The sequence below is a fragment of the Pecten maximus genome, chromosome 4, assembly GCF_902652985.1.
Source record: "Pecten maximus chromosome 4, xPecMax1.1, whole genome shotgun sequence".
Lineage (NCBI taxonomy): Eukaryota > Metazoa > Mollusca > Bivalvia > Pectinida > Pectinidae > Pecten > Pecten maximus.
Genome location: NC_047018.1, coordinates 48,707,773 through 48,725,418, shown reverse-complemented (window position 1 = coordinate 48,725,418; position 17,646 = coordinate 48,707,773). Strand labels below are relative to the sequence as shown.

Sequence of the window (17,646 nt, the reverse complement as noted above, 5' to 3'; positions counted from 1 at the left end):
AGAATAACCGATAAAAGGTAGACGGGACGGCACCATCCAGATTTTTAAAGACATCATTTTTTTATAGATCATTCGATTGGGAATTTTAACTGGTCGGCCGAATTTCAGCCCCAAATCAACCCCAAAAAAACCCTGTAATCATACCTTTCTCCAAATAGCTCCACAACCTCAGTAAAATTGATGCTTCCTGAGTTGGAAATGAGGTGTCTAAGATGTATGGCGAGGAACATTGGAGGGTTTCCCAATTCAAATTCTACCCTGATGTTTGTACGACTTCCACACCTAAAATCACAGTAAGACAAAATATCTTCAACCAGTAATATCATACTTTAATACACACAAATTTTGAAACAAGAGATCCCAGTGGGATCTTGTGCCCGACATTGAATGATATTGATTGGTTCTATATGTAAGGCTGATCTTTTCTTTTCCCCGTCTTTCCCTTTTCCTCTTTAAAACAAAACAATACGATGAATTGCAGTCCCACACCAGATGTGAAATATATACCAATAATGCAAAATGATAAATTCATAATAAATAAGGTGGAACCACACCCAAAATACATCAAAATGTAGGAGATAGAACCTGGACAAACTTTTTATTCAATGTTGCATTTGCTAGGTCCAAATATAGGAGGATGAATGAGTGACTTTTTATATATAGCACACTGCCTCACTTAGATCGACCCATTATTAGTTTGAGATTCTAGAGGCAAGAAGTGTAGAAGATAAAGTCCGGACCAGGTAACGGAAGTACAGTTGGAAGGACAGACAGGACAGCCGAACACAACACAACAAAACATTTTATTCCCCATCCCAGTTCCTGGTTTGGGGCTAACATGCTGGAGGAGATACTATGTCAACTTACATGCAAAATTTAATGAAGATCTAAGAACATTCTGAAAAATAGCAATAACAAAATATGAATGTTAAATTTCAAAATGGCTATACATGTACGTTGATTTGTTTTCCTGATCAGTGTCAAAATTGAGCATGTAGAACACCAGGTCCCTGGACTTCTTTGAAGAAGTTGTTTAAAGGGAAAAGTTGATGCCAGACGGCCAAACAGACACCCTCCAGCTGAACAGACAGACGACGGATGCCGCACCACAGCGTAATTAAGCTGAAAAATAAATAAAAAAAATACCCTGGCTGATTGCATGTCCCATTTGGAAGTGAACAGATTGACCTCAAGGCTTCCTGGAGACCTCCTTCCCTGTAAATATATATAAAAAAAATCATATAACAGGGTGCACAATAATAAGTGAATGAGTATGAAACAACACTAGCTAACTAGCCAAACCAAATTCAATTAAGGTTTGGTTTATTTTGTTTCACGTCCTATAAACAGTCAGGGTCATTTAAGGACATGCCAGGTTTTGGAGGTGGTGGATATGGGGTGCCGTTTTACTATTTATTCCCATTTGGTGATATCACCTATTCGAATAGTTGATATCACTTAAGAACTTTTTTAAGTGATATATCACCTATTCGAATAGAGGATATCACCTATTCGTTTCATTAAGTGATTTCACCTATTCGAATAGGTGATATCACTTATAAAATTTGGAAAACTGTATGCTCCCAACATCTGGCCTGCTTTACAGGGGAGCAGTCGTTTGTATTGATTCTAACGTTAAAGTGATATCACTTTTTCAAATAGGTGATATCACTTATGAAATTTTATAAGTGATATCACCTATTCGAATAGGTGATATCACCAAATGGGAATAAATAGTAAAACGTCGGCCCATAGTGGAAAGCCGGAGTACCCCGAGAACAAGAGGCCCAATGGGTCTGTATCGCTCACCTGGCTCTACAGCAAATTTGCAGTTGATTGAGGTCATTTCTACAGATACTATGCTGATAACAATTTTATTCAAATATCAAGGACCATGTACCACAGCTTAAGCTCACTGGATCTTTGGATAGGTAAGCTAATAAACTGTACAACAATTAATTAATAATTTACATATTCAAAAAGGCCCTATTGATATACATCAAAATTATCACTAGCATATACAATATCCACAATATCTGAATTACATATGTATGCAGGAATGCTGATGTGCATGCATATAAGTTATAATATGAAATCTAGACAAAAGTAAAATACAGAAAACTTGTAAACACGGCCGATGTGTTCTCCTTTCCTCTTACTAATCTGTATAAATTGAGAAACATCCCTCCAGTGCTTTTGAAACAAGGGAAACTTATATATGAAATTTGAGATTTGGCGATAATGGCTGTCTGTCGACAATGTTTTCAGATTGGTCCAAAAATGCAATACAATGGACCAAGGAGAACCTACATATGAAATTTGAGAAAGATCCCTTCAGTACTTCCTCAGAAATAGCAATAACAAACTTCTATTGTCAAAATCCAAGATGGCTGCCTGTCGGCCATGTTGTTTACCTATCAGTCCCAAAATGCAATATGCATAACAATAGGCACCAAAGGGAACCTACATATGAAAAGATGGCTGCCTGTCGGCCATGTTGTTTTCCGATCGGTCCCAAAATGCAATATGCATAACTAGGCACCAAGGGGAACCTAGATATGAAATTTGAGAAAGATCCCATCAGCACTTTCTCAGAAATAGCGATAACAAGAATTGTTTACGGACGGACGGACGGACCACGGACCACGGACGCAGGGCGGTTTGAATAGCCCACCATCTGATGATGGTGGGCTAAAAATACAAGATGGCTGCCTGTTGGCCAGGTTGTTTTCTGACTGGTCTCAAAATCCAATATGCATAACTAGGCACAGAGGGCAACCTACAAATGAAATTTGAGAAAGATCGTTTCAGCACTTTCTGAGAAATAGAGATAACAAACTTCAATTGTCAAAATACAAGATGGCTGCTTGTCGGCCATGTTGTTTTCCGATTGGTCTCAAAATGCAATCAGCATAACTAGGAACTAAGGGGAACATATATATGAAATTTGAGAAAGATCCCTTCAGCACTTTCTGAGAAATAGCGATAACAAGAATTGTTTATGGACGGATGGGACGGAGGGACGGACTGACGACGGACCACGGACGCAGGGCGATTTGAATAGCCCACCATCATCAGATGGTGGGCTAAAAATCCAAGATGGCTGCTTGTTGGCCATGCTGTTTTCCGATTGGTCTCAAAATGCAATATGCATAACTAGGAACCAAGGGAAACCTACATATTATGAAATTTGAAAAGATTCCCTCTGTACTTTCTGAGAAGTAGCGATAACAAGAATTGTTTACGGACGGACGGACGGACCAAGGACCACAGACGAAGGGCAATTTGAATAGCCCACCATCATAATCAGGTGGGCTAACAAATCTTTGCCATTACAGTGGAACTCGAACTCGGATAACTTGAATACCCCGCTTAACTCGAAGTACATCGTCGGTCCCAGCCGAATTCTCTCTTTATCTTAGTAAAAAAAACTTGGAAAACTCGAATTCGGATAACTCGAAAAACTCGGATAATACGAAGTGAAAATTCGGTCCCAACAATAAAAATTCTATTTGAAATGAACGAATAACTCGAAGTATAATTTTCGTCGATCGGTGGTAAACGCCGACATTTTTTAAGAGCTAAATTCCGTTTGTAATACTGAACATATCGGCACTACTAACCTACATGCTATTATAAGTGTTTCATAAATTCATAAAAGAAATTGTCGGTTGAATCTTATAACAACAAGTATTGGTGATAAAAAGTACTGCTTTTCTTACATCAGGTACAATGTAATTTCCTAAGGCGGTCGCCAATATTAGTACACACGATAGTCAACAACTCATCTACCCGCTCACTCAAGCGGAACTAATCTCTGACACACCGGTAGATCTACCCGGCTGATGTTTTTACAGGTGTAGAAATGAAACAGTCACCGGCGCCTATTAAATCTTTAAACTGCTGAAACAATAGCGTAATTACTGCCGAGGTGTTCAGAGTACAATTGTAACGGTCAGTGCTGTCTGTTAAATCGGATAAAACGCCAACTCAGTCACAGTAACATTTTATACGCACATGTGCAGCCCAACTTCCGGTGCTAATACACATGGAAATGGCGTGGTTATCAATTAAAAGTAAGTAGGCCGATCAAACAGTATTTTATATGTCCAATAAAATGCAGTGGTTCGGTTACGTTTTGCATGCAATCTGTGTTAAACTTAAACGGTTATTGATTGACATGAATAACTTGTTATTTTGTCGAATTCCGTTTTATCGTTTACCTTTTGCAAACATGACTTGCACATCAGATCGTTATTGAAGTGACTAAGTGAAAGAAACTTTATTGTGACTGTATATCGGCAAAACTACACCAAATTACAAGTGACATAACGAAACATTACATATATATTTACATGTATTGACCAATCTTCACACTAAACTGATGAGCGACAGAGCGGAGTTATAATGATTATATAATATTGACAAATATTGACCAAACTTTTAACCAAAAATGATAACTCGCTTAATTCGAATACTCGGATAACTCGAAGTTTTTTCGTGGTCCCGCCGACTTCGAGTTAACGAAGGTCAGAATGAAATAATTGTCTGCGGTGGCTTACTGGTTAAAGTGTCCTGACACTTTATCACTAGCCCTCCACCTCTGGGTTGTTATTTCGAAACCTACGTGGGACAGTTGCCAAGTACTGATTGTAGGTCGGTGGTTTTTCTCGGGTACTCCGGCTTTCCTCAACAACCTGGCACGTCCTTAAATCACCCTGGCTGTTAATAGGACATTAAACAAAAACAAACCAAACAAGAGGCCCGATGGGCCTGTATCGCTCACCTGGCTCTACTATGTTGATTACCTCTTTATTCAAATATCATAGTAAGCTAGTTTTATTCGTATTAATAAATTTTCTAGTCCTACATTCCAGCATTCTATTGGCCTAATATCAGGTCTTGCAGGCTCTTGGCTATCGCAAAATTATTGTTTACAGATTTAAGCCGATTTCATCCCTGTGACCTTGAATGAAGGTCAAGGTCATTTATTTGAACAAACTTTGTAGCCCTTCACCCCAGCATGCTACAGGCCCAATATCAAGTCCCTGGGCCTCTTGGTTATTTCACCTTCGGGCAGGTGAGCTAAAAAACCAAAGTGACTTGAATGAGCTACAAGAAGTTTGACATAATTTAATCCTGTCTTTTCACTGATTTTTATGCACCCAGATGAAGAATGTTTAAGCTATAATCTGTATATTTCTGCTAAACATGATTACAAAATATGTTCACAGCTTTACATCTTATTGTCACTAGATGTCGCTGCAGAGATGACATGATAAATATAAACTTACGGATTAAATTCATTCAGCAATATTTCAGTGAGATTTTGTGATATAGATATCCAATCTTCACATTCACAGCATAATGATGTAAACCAATGATGTAGCTGTCCTTCTAGTAATGTCCTTATTTGTAAATATTCATTGCTGTACATGTTAAGTCTGGGTACCAGCACATGCTTTGCTTCAGGGAATCGCTCTTCCTCACAAAGAAGTAGTGCTCTCCAAAGAAGCTGTAAGGTGAATCAATGTCAATCAATTCTTATCACTAAAATTACATCAATAACTTCAACAGAAGCCTGCTGCAACTGTTAACCAATGGCTAAATAATACACCGGCTATCTATCATTTAACCATGGCATTTACACATGAAAGGCTATTTTTCTCATATCACAAACGAATTGCTGGCAATTAACTCAACCATCAATTTTCTTCATTTTACTTTTTTTAATTCCTTTATTTGAGGTTCGTTTTTACCATTATTTTAATGACAAACCTGCACTGTTTAGTAACAATAATCCTGTGCAGCAAATGGAGTGATATTTTGGCTTAAATTAAATGTCCAATCGTTAAATCCTATCTTGCTGGTACAATACATGTATTTACAGAATACATATATATAATTGCAATTAAGTCCAACATTTCAAACCTTACACCACCACCAATGACGGCTGACAGATATGAACACAAGCAGGAGATGTTGTAAGAGTTATCTTCCTTGAACGTATATTACTCCACGCATGTGAAATGCTAATGCAAGAAAGATTTTTTTCTTGCATATATCTATCGATCTAACATGGGCAAACTATCCAACACAGTGAGATTTGACAATTATATAACATAGGAATCAAGCTGTACTGAAAGCATTTTTTGATAACCTATATTTAAGAGAGTGAAAAAAGTAAAAACTTTTAAGTTCAATTAGATGATATATTCATTTGTAAACTTTATTTATTTCATAGCAATTGAGAAACAAGTTATTAATTAACTTATAAATATTAATCATGCTTATAGGCCAGGAGGGAAGCATGCGAGGGGTCTTACAGTGAGAGGAAACCGGAGTACCAAGGGAAAACCCATGATGTAGTTGGACTGGTGACCTCACATCTTTTCAAATTTCAACTTCAAAAGCATGAGCCATACATGTATCGCTTGCCAAAACAAACGAAATGAAAATCATATCATCAAATGATTCATCCATTTCGAATGTAATTTCTGTTTAGAAATATGATGTGATCAACAAGGTCTGGTGAAAAAAGGATTGCGTAGTTTGTTTACAATAAGACCGGCAGCAGAAAAAAAGCTCTATAACGGAACTGATGTACCCAGAACTGAGAAGTTTTGTTTTTTTCGGGTGTCTCAGAACCTAAATCTACCTGTGTTTTTAATCTCATGTTATTCAAAAGATTTGAGGTTCCCCAGCATAAACTTAAACTCTATCACATAAAAACTTGCGCGTTTCCAATCTTTGAATTAGTTACAAGTGGCATAGTCACAATTGTTTGTAATTAAAGGTGCTACACCTAGGACAGAGAGTATTTTGTATCAATTAAAAACACAAATAAACTGTATTTTTCTTCTGAATAAAAGTTACACACTTGACATTATTACCACACTCTGAGAGTTTAATCTTCTTATTTATCTTTAAAATTAAAAAAAAAGTCAAATAATTATTTGCGTCCTGAAGAAATTACATTTCGCTCCGCCTCCATATTGAATGAAATACTGATTGCGCAAAAGAGTTAACCGTTCATACACTGTAACGAAGCTCCAATCAACCGGTTAGTAGTTTATATCCAATTGGACAACCCTACTTAAGGATATTGTGCTAGATATTAAAAAAGGGTATATATTGCTAAAATGCATTTAACATCTTTGAATACATCGATATGAAAAAGTATGAAAAAGAAAGAAAAAAGACTTGCATGTAAAAAAATGTATGAATGTCGTAGAACACAATTATAAGCTTGTTATAACTAATTATCGAGAACATGAATTACCTCATATGCGTCAGGGAATCTTCGTACTAACTTCTCTAGCTGATTTCGGATTGGTGTGAACCGGCATACCTGGTACAGTCCATTAAGGAACTGGTCCAAGCTGCAGGTATTACGTAAGTATACCCGTCCTCCATGAGGAACACCTACAAAGATTGACAATTAATTATCAAAATATCAATTTCAATAAATTTGATCATTTATTATTTTGATTAAAGACGAGTTTGATCTATGAATAATTACTAATATTAAAAGACAACACTAGAAGGAAATCATACCAATGTAAAACTGCCAAAATTGTTGTATTTACCTTGAGGTCGGTTTTCAGGTGGTCGGGATGTAATTGCTTCATCACTATCTGGGCCCATGTCAGTCGAGCTGGTCATCCAATTATTACTGCTGATACGAATGACACCCTGATGATTAATCGGAGAATGACTTCTTTTTTGCCACAACATGATATCCATGTAGCTTTCCTTATTGCTTGTCCCATTCACAGAAGTTGGCTGGGAGATTTCTAGGAGTGATTGATCTACCTTGTCTGAACCTGGCCGAGCCACTCCCTCACGTTGTGGGCAGGGCTCTACCACCCCTCCATCAGGTTGTGGACTGGAGTTTACCACCTCTCCCTCACGTTGTGGGCTGGACTCTACCACCCCCTCATGAACTTGATTTTCCATCCTATCATCTTTGGTCTCTGAAATGACATTATCACTTGCCAAAGGTACTGTTCCTGCCATTCTGTAATGAAAATAAAAGCATTATACTTCCTTGTCCATGTTTTGCATTTTATCTTAATAATATATATAAATCGCTGTATACATAGTTAAAGTTATAGCCCTTTCGCCAACAGATTGCCAATGTAATCACAGGGGCATGTCTAGTTTTATATTACAAAAAATAGTCAGAAATACCTATGACATGCCCTGTGATGTAATCGTCATTTTTGACGGAATTGGAAAACGACGAGCGAAGGTCGTTTTCCCCAACCTGATAATATGTTATAGCCTTTTCGCCAACAGATTGCCAATGTAATCGTCATTTTTGATGGAATTGGAAAATGATGAAGAAGAATTCATATATATGGACTTCCTGTAGGCCTACTGAGTAGCATCTGTTCGGTATTGTTTTTAACCGCAAATATACAAGTTGGTCGTTTTCCCAACCTGATAATGTGTCACTGTGTATCTTAATTACCTTGGTCTCGATTCCTCCTGGTATATTTTACCTACAAGGCGGCTGGCCAGCGAGGGAAGTTAATTTGCAGTCGGAACACCTCCGGCATTAACAGGGTATACCCGGTATTAATATAGGCTATACTAAATACAGCCAGGTACGTATGCATATGGCTACCCGGAGAAATGGAAGTACGTACGTTATGTCATAAGATACATGTAGCTTATTGTTAATTATGCGGCTATTCAGGTTTAACGTTAATTATGCGGCTATTCATGTTTATTGACGATGATTACCCCGCCAAAGAAGAACAAGCTAGGGGTTATGCAGCCACAGGGGCCTGCCTTAATAACATACACTGTATAAGAGTGCATATTTTATAAAGAGTCATGCAGGCACCTGTGATCAGAGATAGACCTTTAGGCCTATACTAAATATAGGTCTCTGGCTTCCAGAATGGTTCAACCATAATGACCTATTCAACCCAAAAAATAACGATATAAAAATCAAATCAATCTGTTCAACCGAGTTTATTTTAAAAGAACAAACATAGATGATCGAAGATATAACTATTCCTCCGTGAATTATAAAAACGACACAATATAAAAACGATCAAATTATGCTCTGTATCTGTAGGAATGAATAGTTGTAGTTTTCTGGGGTGTTTTGTAAACTTCGCAATATTTTTGGTTAAAAAAATGAACGTAATGGAATGTGTGTAGACACTCTATTTACACCATTATTCCATAGAGACAGAGACGTGTACATGTGATATGAGTAATAATTATATGATAGGAAATATTACATGTTTAGTAAGAATTCGAAAGAACAACAATAGTTAAAGAGATAATGGATCATATTAAAGAAAGGTTTTTAGAAACACATAATTAAGTTTATTTAAAGTTTGATTAGTATGTGAATCTCATTATTTATTGAATGACATTCATCTAGAATTGGTATGATACATTGATAAGCTCAAGTATTTCTTGATGTGTTGACTTCATATTATCTACCTTTAAATAAACTTTATAATCATTAAGAGACTGTTGTGTCCTTGTTTTATGTTAAAATACTATCCAATAGACTTTAATTTTAATAATGAGCGACGCGATACAATATACAAGTCAGCTGAAGGGTCGAAAATGTCGTTCGCGCACTTTCTCCCACATTTCAATTTCTGAAAGTTGACAGATATAGATAATTACATAAAGTCCTTTATATCAGACTCAAAATAAAGATACTTAATAAATCAATATATTAGATACCATATATAACGTTCTGACTGTAGCTGTATAATTGAAATAAAATTCTTTATTTTTCCAGTGGTTGTCCAACTTATCTTTTAAAGAATTAGTATTTATTGCTGACACTACATGTTCTGGCAGTTCAGTCCAAATTACTTATACTGTTCTGATCGAAAATTAGTTTTCTTAGCATTGCTCGTTTAGGAGTGATATTTGAGAATTAGTTACAGGGGGGTGTCATTTTTACCGAATGTTATTAACTTTGAGTTTCAAAGCTCGTCAGTACATATAACAATCAATACATTGCACACTTGGCGGGCATTGCGTAATAGCAGTGTATATTAGACAAACTAAATTGTATAGTAAATGGACAAATCAAGTAAGACAATAGACATTATACCGTGTCAGCTCCCTTAACTGTCACTTTTTCGGCATATCCATCTAATTTTGTTTTGGCCCCGGATATGACGCGACAGGTGGCGTTACTGGTCAAGATGAAGTATGTGATTGGTCAATGTAGCGGTTAATGCAAAATGCAGATATACAGTTAAAAACGAAACAAAGTTAAAGGGACCTCACGATAAACCAATCTTTATTTTGTATTTTTTATCATATTATTTGTTATATCTTTTAAAAAAAATAACCTTCTGAACAATAACCATTCGAATTTGATGATGTATGTACATAAAAACAACAATTATCAATTATTAAAAGGTTATCACTCTGAATATGCAAATTTTGTGACATGTACGATAAACGCATGCGCACAACAAACTAAAACACATGGAAACAAAAATGGCTTTCAATATAAATCGACTGCGGTTGAAACGATAACAGCTTCCGCAATGAAGAGGATAATAAGAAAATGGATCAAACACAATCCTAGAATTAAACTTGGGAAGCAGTACAATAGATTGTAACAGTTCAAACATGAAAACAGCAGTAATACGGACGCCGCTCGTATTCTGCTTGATTGTTTGATATTAGGTCACGACAGTCTCGGTGATATTTACACAAACTCTGTAATATTAACACAAACTCGGTAATATTAAGACAAACTCGGTACCAGTACAAACAGTGTTTACACTTATTTACACATAAATATGTGTGCCGTAATATATATAGAACGTGTTATTTAACATTTAAACCACTGTATAATATTGTTATCCAACTAACCCAGATGGAATATAGATATCGCCTTGTAAACTATCGTGTGTTTGTGTTGCCACGGTTTCAAAACCGTCACGTAATGATTTAAAAATAATTTCCGCGCTAAATTTAGAGGGGGATTCCCAACTAAATCGAGTGGTCAAGCTGGAAATAGGGATTGGCTGCGAACATTGGGACAGCACAGAAACATAACTGGAAAGAACTGGAACTGAATAAGTGGATGCATCTATTCAAATGACACATTTGCAGTCTTATTATCACCAAAAATGATTCAAACTGATATAATTTTGTTATCCGTGCTGAAACTGCGCATTTATTAATTACAATGTAGTTCGTTAATTTATTTCACCAGTAGTTTTACATTATAACCACCAGCATTAAAACTATGCTGTTTATCTTTTTTAAAGATATTTCTTGTTTATAATTATCCTGAATGTAGATGTGGTAGTCCATAGACTACTATCTTTACCCATGTCTCCGCTCCTCATATGGTAGGCATTGTCGATCGGCAATGATGAGGGAAATAGGCACAGAGAGGAAAGAAGTGCATGGACGAGGGAAATAGGCATGGACGAAGGAAATAGGCATGGAGAGGGAAATAGGCATGGACGAAGGAAATAGGCATGGACGAGGAAATGGGCATGGACGAGGAAAATGGCGTGAACGAGGGAAATGAGCATTGAGAGGGAAATAGGTATGAACGAGGGAAATAGCACGGACGAGGGAAATGGGTATTGAGAGGGAAATAGGCATGGACGAGGGAAATGGCGTGAACGAGGGAAATGAGCATTGAGAGGGAAATATAGGTATGAACGAGGGAAATAGGCTTGGACGAGGGAAATGGAAGGACAAAGTATACCAGAAACTTGCAATCCCTTAACCTCGATCATACTAAACCGTTTTCATTATACCAATACAAACTGGAGAGACATTTCTAACTCTTTAGCGGCATACGTCCTGTAACTTAGATGAAAAAAGAACCTACACAACCAAGCGAAGTCGAGCTAAGTATATGGCAGTTGTTTTTATACATGGTAGGCGTATATTTACGATGGCCGATATCAGCCGTCACGTTACTCGCATTTATTCGATGCGAGTAACCTGACATAGTAAAAATCACATGGCATGTTACTAGCATGTGACGCGTGTAACTGTACACAGTCGCGAATGAGATGACTGTACACTTACAAAACCCATTAACATTCCAGAGTATAGTTTTACTACACCTTTCAAAAGAGGTTATCATGGCGACTGTAGAAAAGTAAAGTCTGTTCTCTCTTGTAGGATTAAAAAACAACGAAAACACTGACACATTCATAAATCAAAGGTAAGTATCAATTTGCTATGTTGATGTGAAACACGTGTTAACCCTGGAATGTTAATGGGTTTGCATGTGTATTGTCGCCTACTTCAATGTTGCGAACAATTACCTGATGAGAGTAACCCGTCATGTGATTTTTTCTATGTCAGGTTACTCGCATCACATGCTAGTAACCCGTCATGTGATTTTTACTATGTCAGGTTACTTGCATCACATAAATGCGAGTAACGTGACGGCTGATATCGGCCATCGTATATATTTGTCTCTGCCCACAGTGAGCGTCACTTATCATTTTGTGAAAATATACATATTTATATACATTTATTTACACATCAGATTTACAATGGATGTGTTTGTATCTAATGATTTCACCCTGCCGAGATTTTCGCCGATATCGACTCCGATAGTTCGACTCGCGCTTAATTCAAACAGGTTCGTCAATATTTATTTAATTTTGTTCGAACTAACCAGATGTTTACCGTAACTTGTTTCGCAATTGTCGTACCTTGTTGGACCCTCTTCTTCCTGACCAGAAGTGGCTCCTCCAGAAGAGGAAGGAGGAATCCGAATGAGGTAAATATAACTAGGATTGGTTCCTGCAGGGTCTGCTTGGCCAGGTGTCCAAGGCTCCATGTCCCCATGTAAATTATTGGGGTAAAAAAACCAGTTTCCTACTGGTCTCCCATCTCTGCCAAATTCTCCACCCCGTTCTGGTCGGAAGACATAGGACATGTTGTGACCTGGGATGAACGATCCATTTTCCCTGGCATCTGGTTGGGCCAGGGTGAAGAGGAATATCATATACCTTTAAACAGAAAGTCATCCATTATGAGGAGGTTCTAATATTTGCCAGTTTTAGGACCTTTATTGTATGGTCTCCACTCTATTCGTACAGAATCAGACATGATATGTAACAAGAGGCCCAGGGGCCTTAACGGTCATCTGACTCTAAATTAAAGACCTTTATACTATTGTAGTATGCATTCTCTGTAGCAGGTATAGTGGCACTGTGGGCCATGGTGGCCATCTCGGAATTGTGATCAACCCGAAAAATATCAACAACACTTGATCAAGACTATCTCAGGACCATTTCTGGTAAGTAAGACCTCTATCCCACTGGTGGAATTTGAGAAGTTTTAAATAGGTGTTGTTGAGAAAAACCATGATTGCGCAATCATTTTACAAAATGACCGCCATGGCTGCCATGTCAAAGTTTTTACGAGGCTGAAAAAATAACAACACTTTGTTGGCTCTCCTTCCTTAACATCCTCACCAATTTCCAGCTCAATGGCACCAGCGGAACTGGAGAAGAAGTTAAAAATGTGTTTTTCAAGATGGTTGCCATGGCGGCCATCTTGGATTTCTGACCGACCTGAAAAATGACAACACTTGGTCAGGACCATCTCAGGATCATTTCTGGTAAGTTAGAGCTGAATCCCACCGATGGAATTTGAGAAGAAGTTTGAAATAGGTGATGTTTAGAAGAACCATGATTGCGCAATCATGTTACAAAATGGCTGCCGTGGCTGCCATGTCAAAGGTTTTACGAAGCCGAAAAATAACAACACTTTATTGGCTGTCCGTCCTTAACATCCTCACCGATTTCCAGCTCAATGGCACCAGTGAACCTGGAGAAGAAGTTTAAAATGTGTTTTTCAAGATGGTTGCCATGGCGGCCATCTTGGATTTCTGACCGACCTGAAAAGTAACAACACTTGGTCAGAACCATCTCAGGATCATTTCTGGTAAGTTAGAGCTGAATCCCACTGATTGAATTCGAGAAGAAGTTTGAAACAAGAGGCCCAGGGGCTTTAACGGTCATCTGACTCTAAATTAAAAACCTTATATTATTGTAGTATGTATTCTCTGTAGCAAGTATATAGTGGCACTGTGGGTCATGGTGGCTATCTTGGATTTCTGACCGACCCAATAAATAACAACACTTGGTAATGACCATCTCAGGATCATTTCTGGTAAGTTAGAGCTGAATCCCACTGGTGGAATTTGAGAAGAAGTTTGAAATAGGTGTTGTTCAGGAAAACCATGATTGCCCAATCATGTTACAAAATGGCCACCATTGCTGTCATTCCAAGTTTTTACGAGGCCGAAAAAATAACAACACTATGTTGGCTCGCATTCCTTGACATTCTCACCCATTTCCAGCTCAATGGCACCAATGGAACTGGAGAAGAAGTTTAAAATGTGTTTTTCAAGATGGCGGCCACGGCGGCCATCTTGGATTTCGGACCGACCAGAAAAATAACAACACTTGGTCAGGACCATCAAAGGATCATTTCTGGCAAGTTTCAGCTCAATAGCACTAGTAGAACATGAGAAGAAGTTTAAAATGTGTTTTCAAAATGGCGGCTATGGCGGCCATCTTGGATTTCAGACAGACCCGAAAAATAACAACACTTGGTCGTGATCATATCAAGATCACTTCAGGCAAGTTTCAACTCAATAGCACTGCTGGAACTGGAGAAGAAGTTTAAAATGTGTTTTTCAAAATGGCTGCTATGGGGGCCATCTTGGATTTCGGACCGACCCGAGAAATGACAACACTTGGTCAGGATCATCTCAGGATCATTTCTGGCAAGTTTCAGCTTAATAGCACTGGTGGAATTGGAGAAGAAGTTTAAAATGTGTTTTCAAAATGGCGGCTATGGCGGCCATCTTGGATTTCGGACCGACCCGAAAAATAAAAACATTTGGTCAGGACCATCTCAGGATCATTTCAGGCAAGTTTCAGCTCAATCCCACTGGTGGAACTTGAGAAGAAGTTTGAAATGTGAAAAGTTTACGCACGAGGCACGGCGCACGACGACGGACAAAACATGATGACTATAGGTCATCCTGACCCTTCGGGTCAGATGACCTAAAAATGTCATTGATGAGACAAACAGAATCTTTAAGTTTCATTGCTAAGACTGTGAACTAAATACACACCACTAACGTCCACAAATTACCCAAGATTGTGTACTAAATATAAATTACTAACGTCTACAAATTACCAAAGATTGTGTACTAAATATAAATTACTAATGTTAACAAAATACCCAAGATTGTGTACTTAATCGCTTGTCAAGGGAGCCAATTTAAAGCCATGGCATGAGGTTAATCAATAAGATATGTTAGGAGGTAAGTATATTAGGGATGGAACAGAAGTGGTGATTAGAGTTTTATTGACACATTTGGGTCAAAGTTCACAGTCCACTTGGTATGTGTACAAAGTTTAATGAAGTTCTGAAGATATGTTCGGGAATATAATGAAATCAGTGTAAATGACAAAGAGTTCTGAAGATATGTTCGGGAATATAATGAAATCAGTGAAAATGACTGTTTCCATGAAAACCAAAGAAATATCAAAATTGAAAACTCCTCTTCAGCAAATGACACTACAAGACTACTCAATTTATGTGTGAAGGAAGTTTTGTGGAATTATATAATTTAAAATGGTCATGGAGATAAGCTATAGAAGTGCTTAAATCCGTAGATTTGACTATTTGTTTCTATGATAATTAAAAAAAAAATCCACACTGGATGTTCTCTATAGTGGAATTAAAGGCATGTGTAATACAGTAGACCTCTAGACTAATGTGTGTTACCGAAGAAAGTTTTGTGGATAATGATGATTTCTATCAAGGCTTATCGTACGACCTTCAAGATTGTACACGTCGAGCTTAGGCAATAGCTCAAAACTTTGCATTCGGGGACATTGTCCTTCCTCACACAGAAGAAGTGCGCTCCAAAGAGCTGTGTAAGTAAAACAATGTCAACAATTCTTCTCACTAAAATAACACACTACACTTCCACTAAAGACAATGCAACTGTAAGCCAATGGCTATCAATATGGCAATAATTAAATTATTGGTTTTGGGAAAATAGTTACCATTGTCAGTTCTTCACATCAGAGCCTGTACTACACACTAGTATACCAATTTTGAAAAGACAATATCTTCATTTTTTTGACAAATCAATCAAAACCGTCCGATTATATTGCCATTATTATGGTGCTGGAAACAATGATGTATCACATTATAGGCAGAACAGAGATTGTTTTGAGTGAACCAAAAACAATTGAATGTCCCCCGTTGTTCATTACTATGCATTGATTGCTTTTGCAATCAATGACTTTGACCTGTAGATCAAGCTGGCATGCCATTTTCAGTGGAGAGATAAAGGTTAGTTTACGGGCAATTTTTATTAAAACTCTTTAACAGTTGAAAAGTTATCACTGGATAGATATCATTAGAAAAATTTGCATTGGACCTGAAGATTGACATCAAAGTAACCTAACAATAGTGCATTGCACATCGGTTCAGATGACACAAGGCAATACTGCAAGTTTCATAAAAATATCCCAATGTTTTTAAAAAGGTATGGCCAGACAAAATTTGCACTTACTTGATCTTTGACCTTGAGGAAATCATCCAATGAGAGAGAGAAGAGAAGAACAACTGCAAATAAGTCCCGACATTGAAGGGGAGAATAGAATAAATTACACCATGTGACAAGTTTAAATTGAAACTGAACATAAGAAAAGATGAGCTATGGACATTTTACACAAACTGTGATATAGTGACCTTGTTACCATGGAACAACCAATTTCCAAATGAAAAAAAAATATTTACGAAACAATAATAAAACACAACATATATAGAAAAGGAATAAGCGTCTGATGAAAGTTTTCTTGTTGGTATGAAGGTTCAGATATATTTGGGTGTATATATCCATATATACAACATTGACATCAGTCATGTAACTCAGTATTTAAGAGAGCAAAAAGAAGGGGAAGACTTTCAGTTAGATGGGTGATACATAATTTGATATTCGTAAAATGTGCACAATAATAGCAAAGATGTAATTAATGCAGCCATTAGACACTAAATATAGAAAAAAATAGCTGCGTCAAAGTTACAGTTCGAACACATTCTTTAATTGCAGTGTTGATACTAGGAAAACTCATTAGTTACAGTGTGCATGTATATTGTTTCAATTATTTTGATTGTAATGGTTAGTTTTAAATACAGAGCCTTTGTTTATTTTGATGACATAACTTGGATACCAAATAGCATCCCCTGATTACATTTATAATGATCGGTTAAACAATCTTTAATTTAATGTTAAAGTAACTATCTTCGTCTTTCAAACAACCTTTGATGATATTTTGGTAGATATTTAAAACAAAATATTGGTGAAATGCATTGTGTTAGCATACATATATATGTTGGCTGTTTAAAAGTTTTGCTTTCAGATCAATTTACCATGTACATCTTTCAATAAAAATGGGTTTTATGAACTCAGTTTATTATCATATAATAGTTAACATTGCATCATATATGGGTCAGTGGCCATATTACAATGGAACTATTATAAAGTAGGGTTATAAATGTGCAATTATTGTAAAATGTATGTTGGATACCATATGTTACATCTGAATAATTTGTGAAAACAAA

The 17,646-nt window shown here is 37.0% G+C and overlaps 1 protein-coding gene across 6 annotated transcripts in view; it reads right to left on the bottom strand.

Moving 5' to 3' along the window:
* The window catches only part of LOC117326313, an 89,038-nt gene that overhangs the window by 3,814 nt on the left and 67,578 nt on the right, over positions 1-17,646 (bottom strand). For 3 of the 6 annotated variants that reach the window (XM_033883007.1, XM_033883008.1, XM_033883006.1), the window contains exons 3-6: positions 7,283-7,425; positions 5,295-5,515; positions 1,147-1,215; positions 145-282 (exon numbers count right to left, since the gene is read on the bottom strand). In XM_033883007.1, coding sequence (XP_033738898.1) covers positions 145-282; positions 1,147-1,215; positions 5,295-5,515; positions 7,283-7,425 — 571 coding nt within the window. Of the gene's footprint in view, positions 1-144; positions 283-867; positions 899-1,146; positions 1,216-5,294; positions 5,516-7,282; positions 7,426-7,589; positions 8,021-12,695; positions 12,996-17,646 lie in introns of those variants that run through there. The other 3 variants (XM_033883009.1, XM_033883004.1, XM_033883005.1) reach the window with 3 other exon arrangements.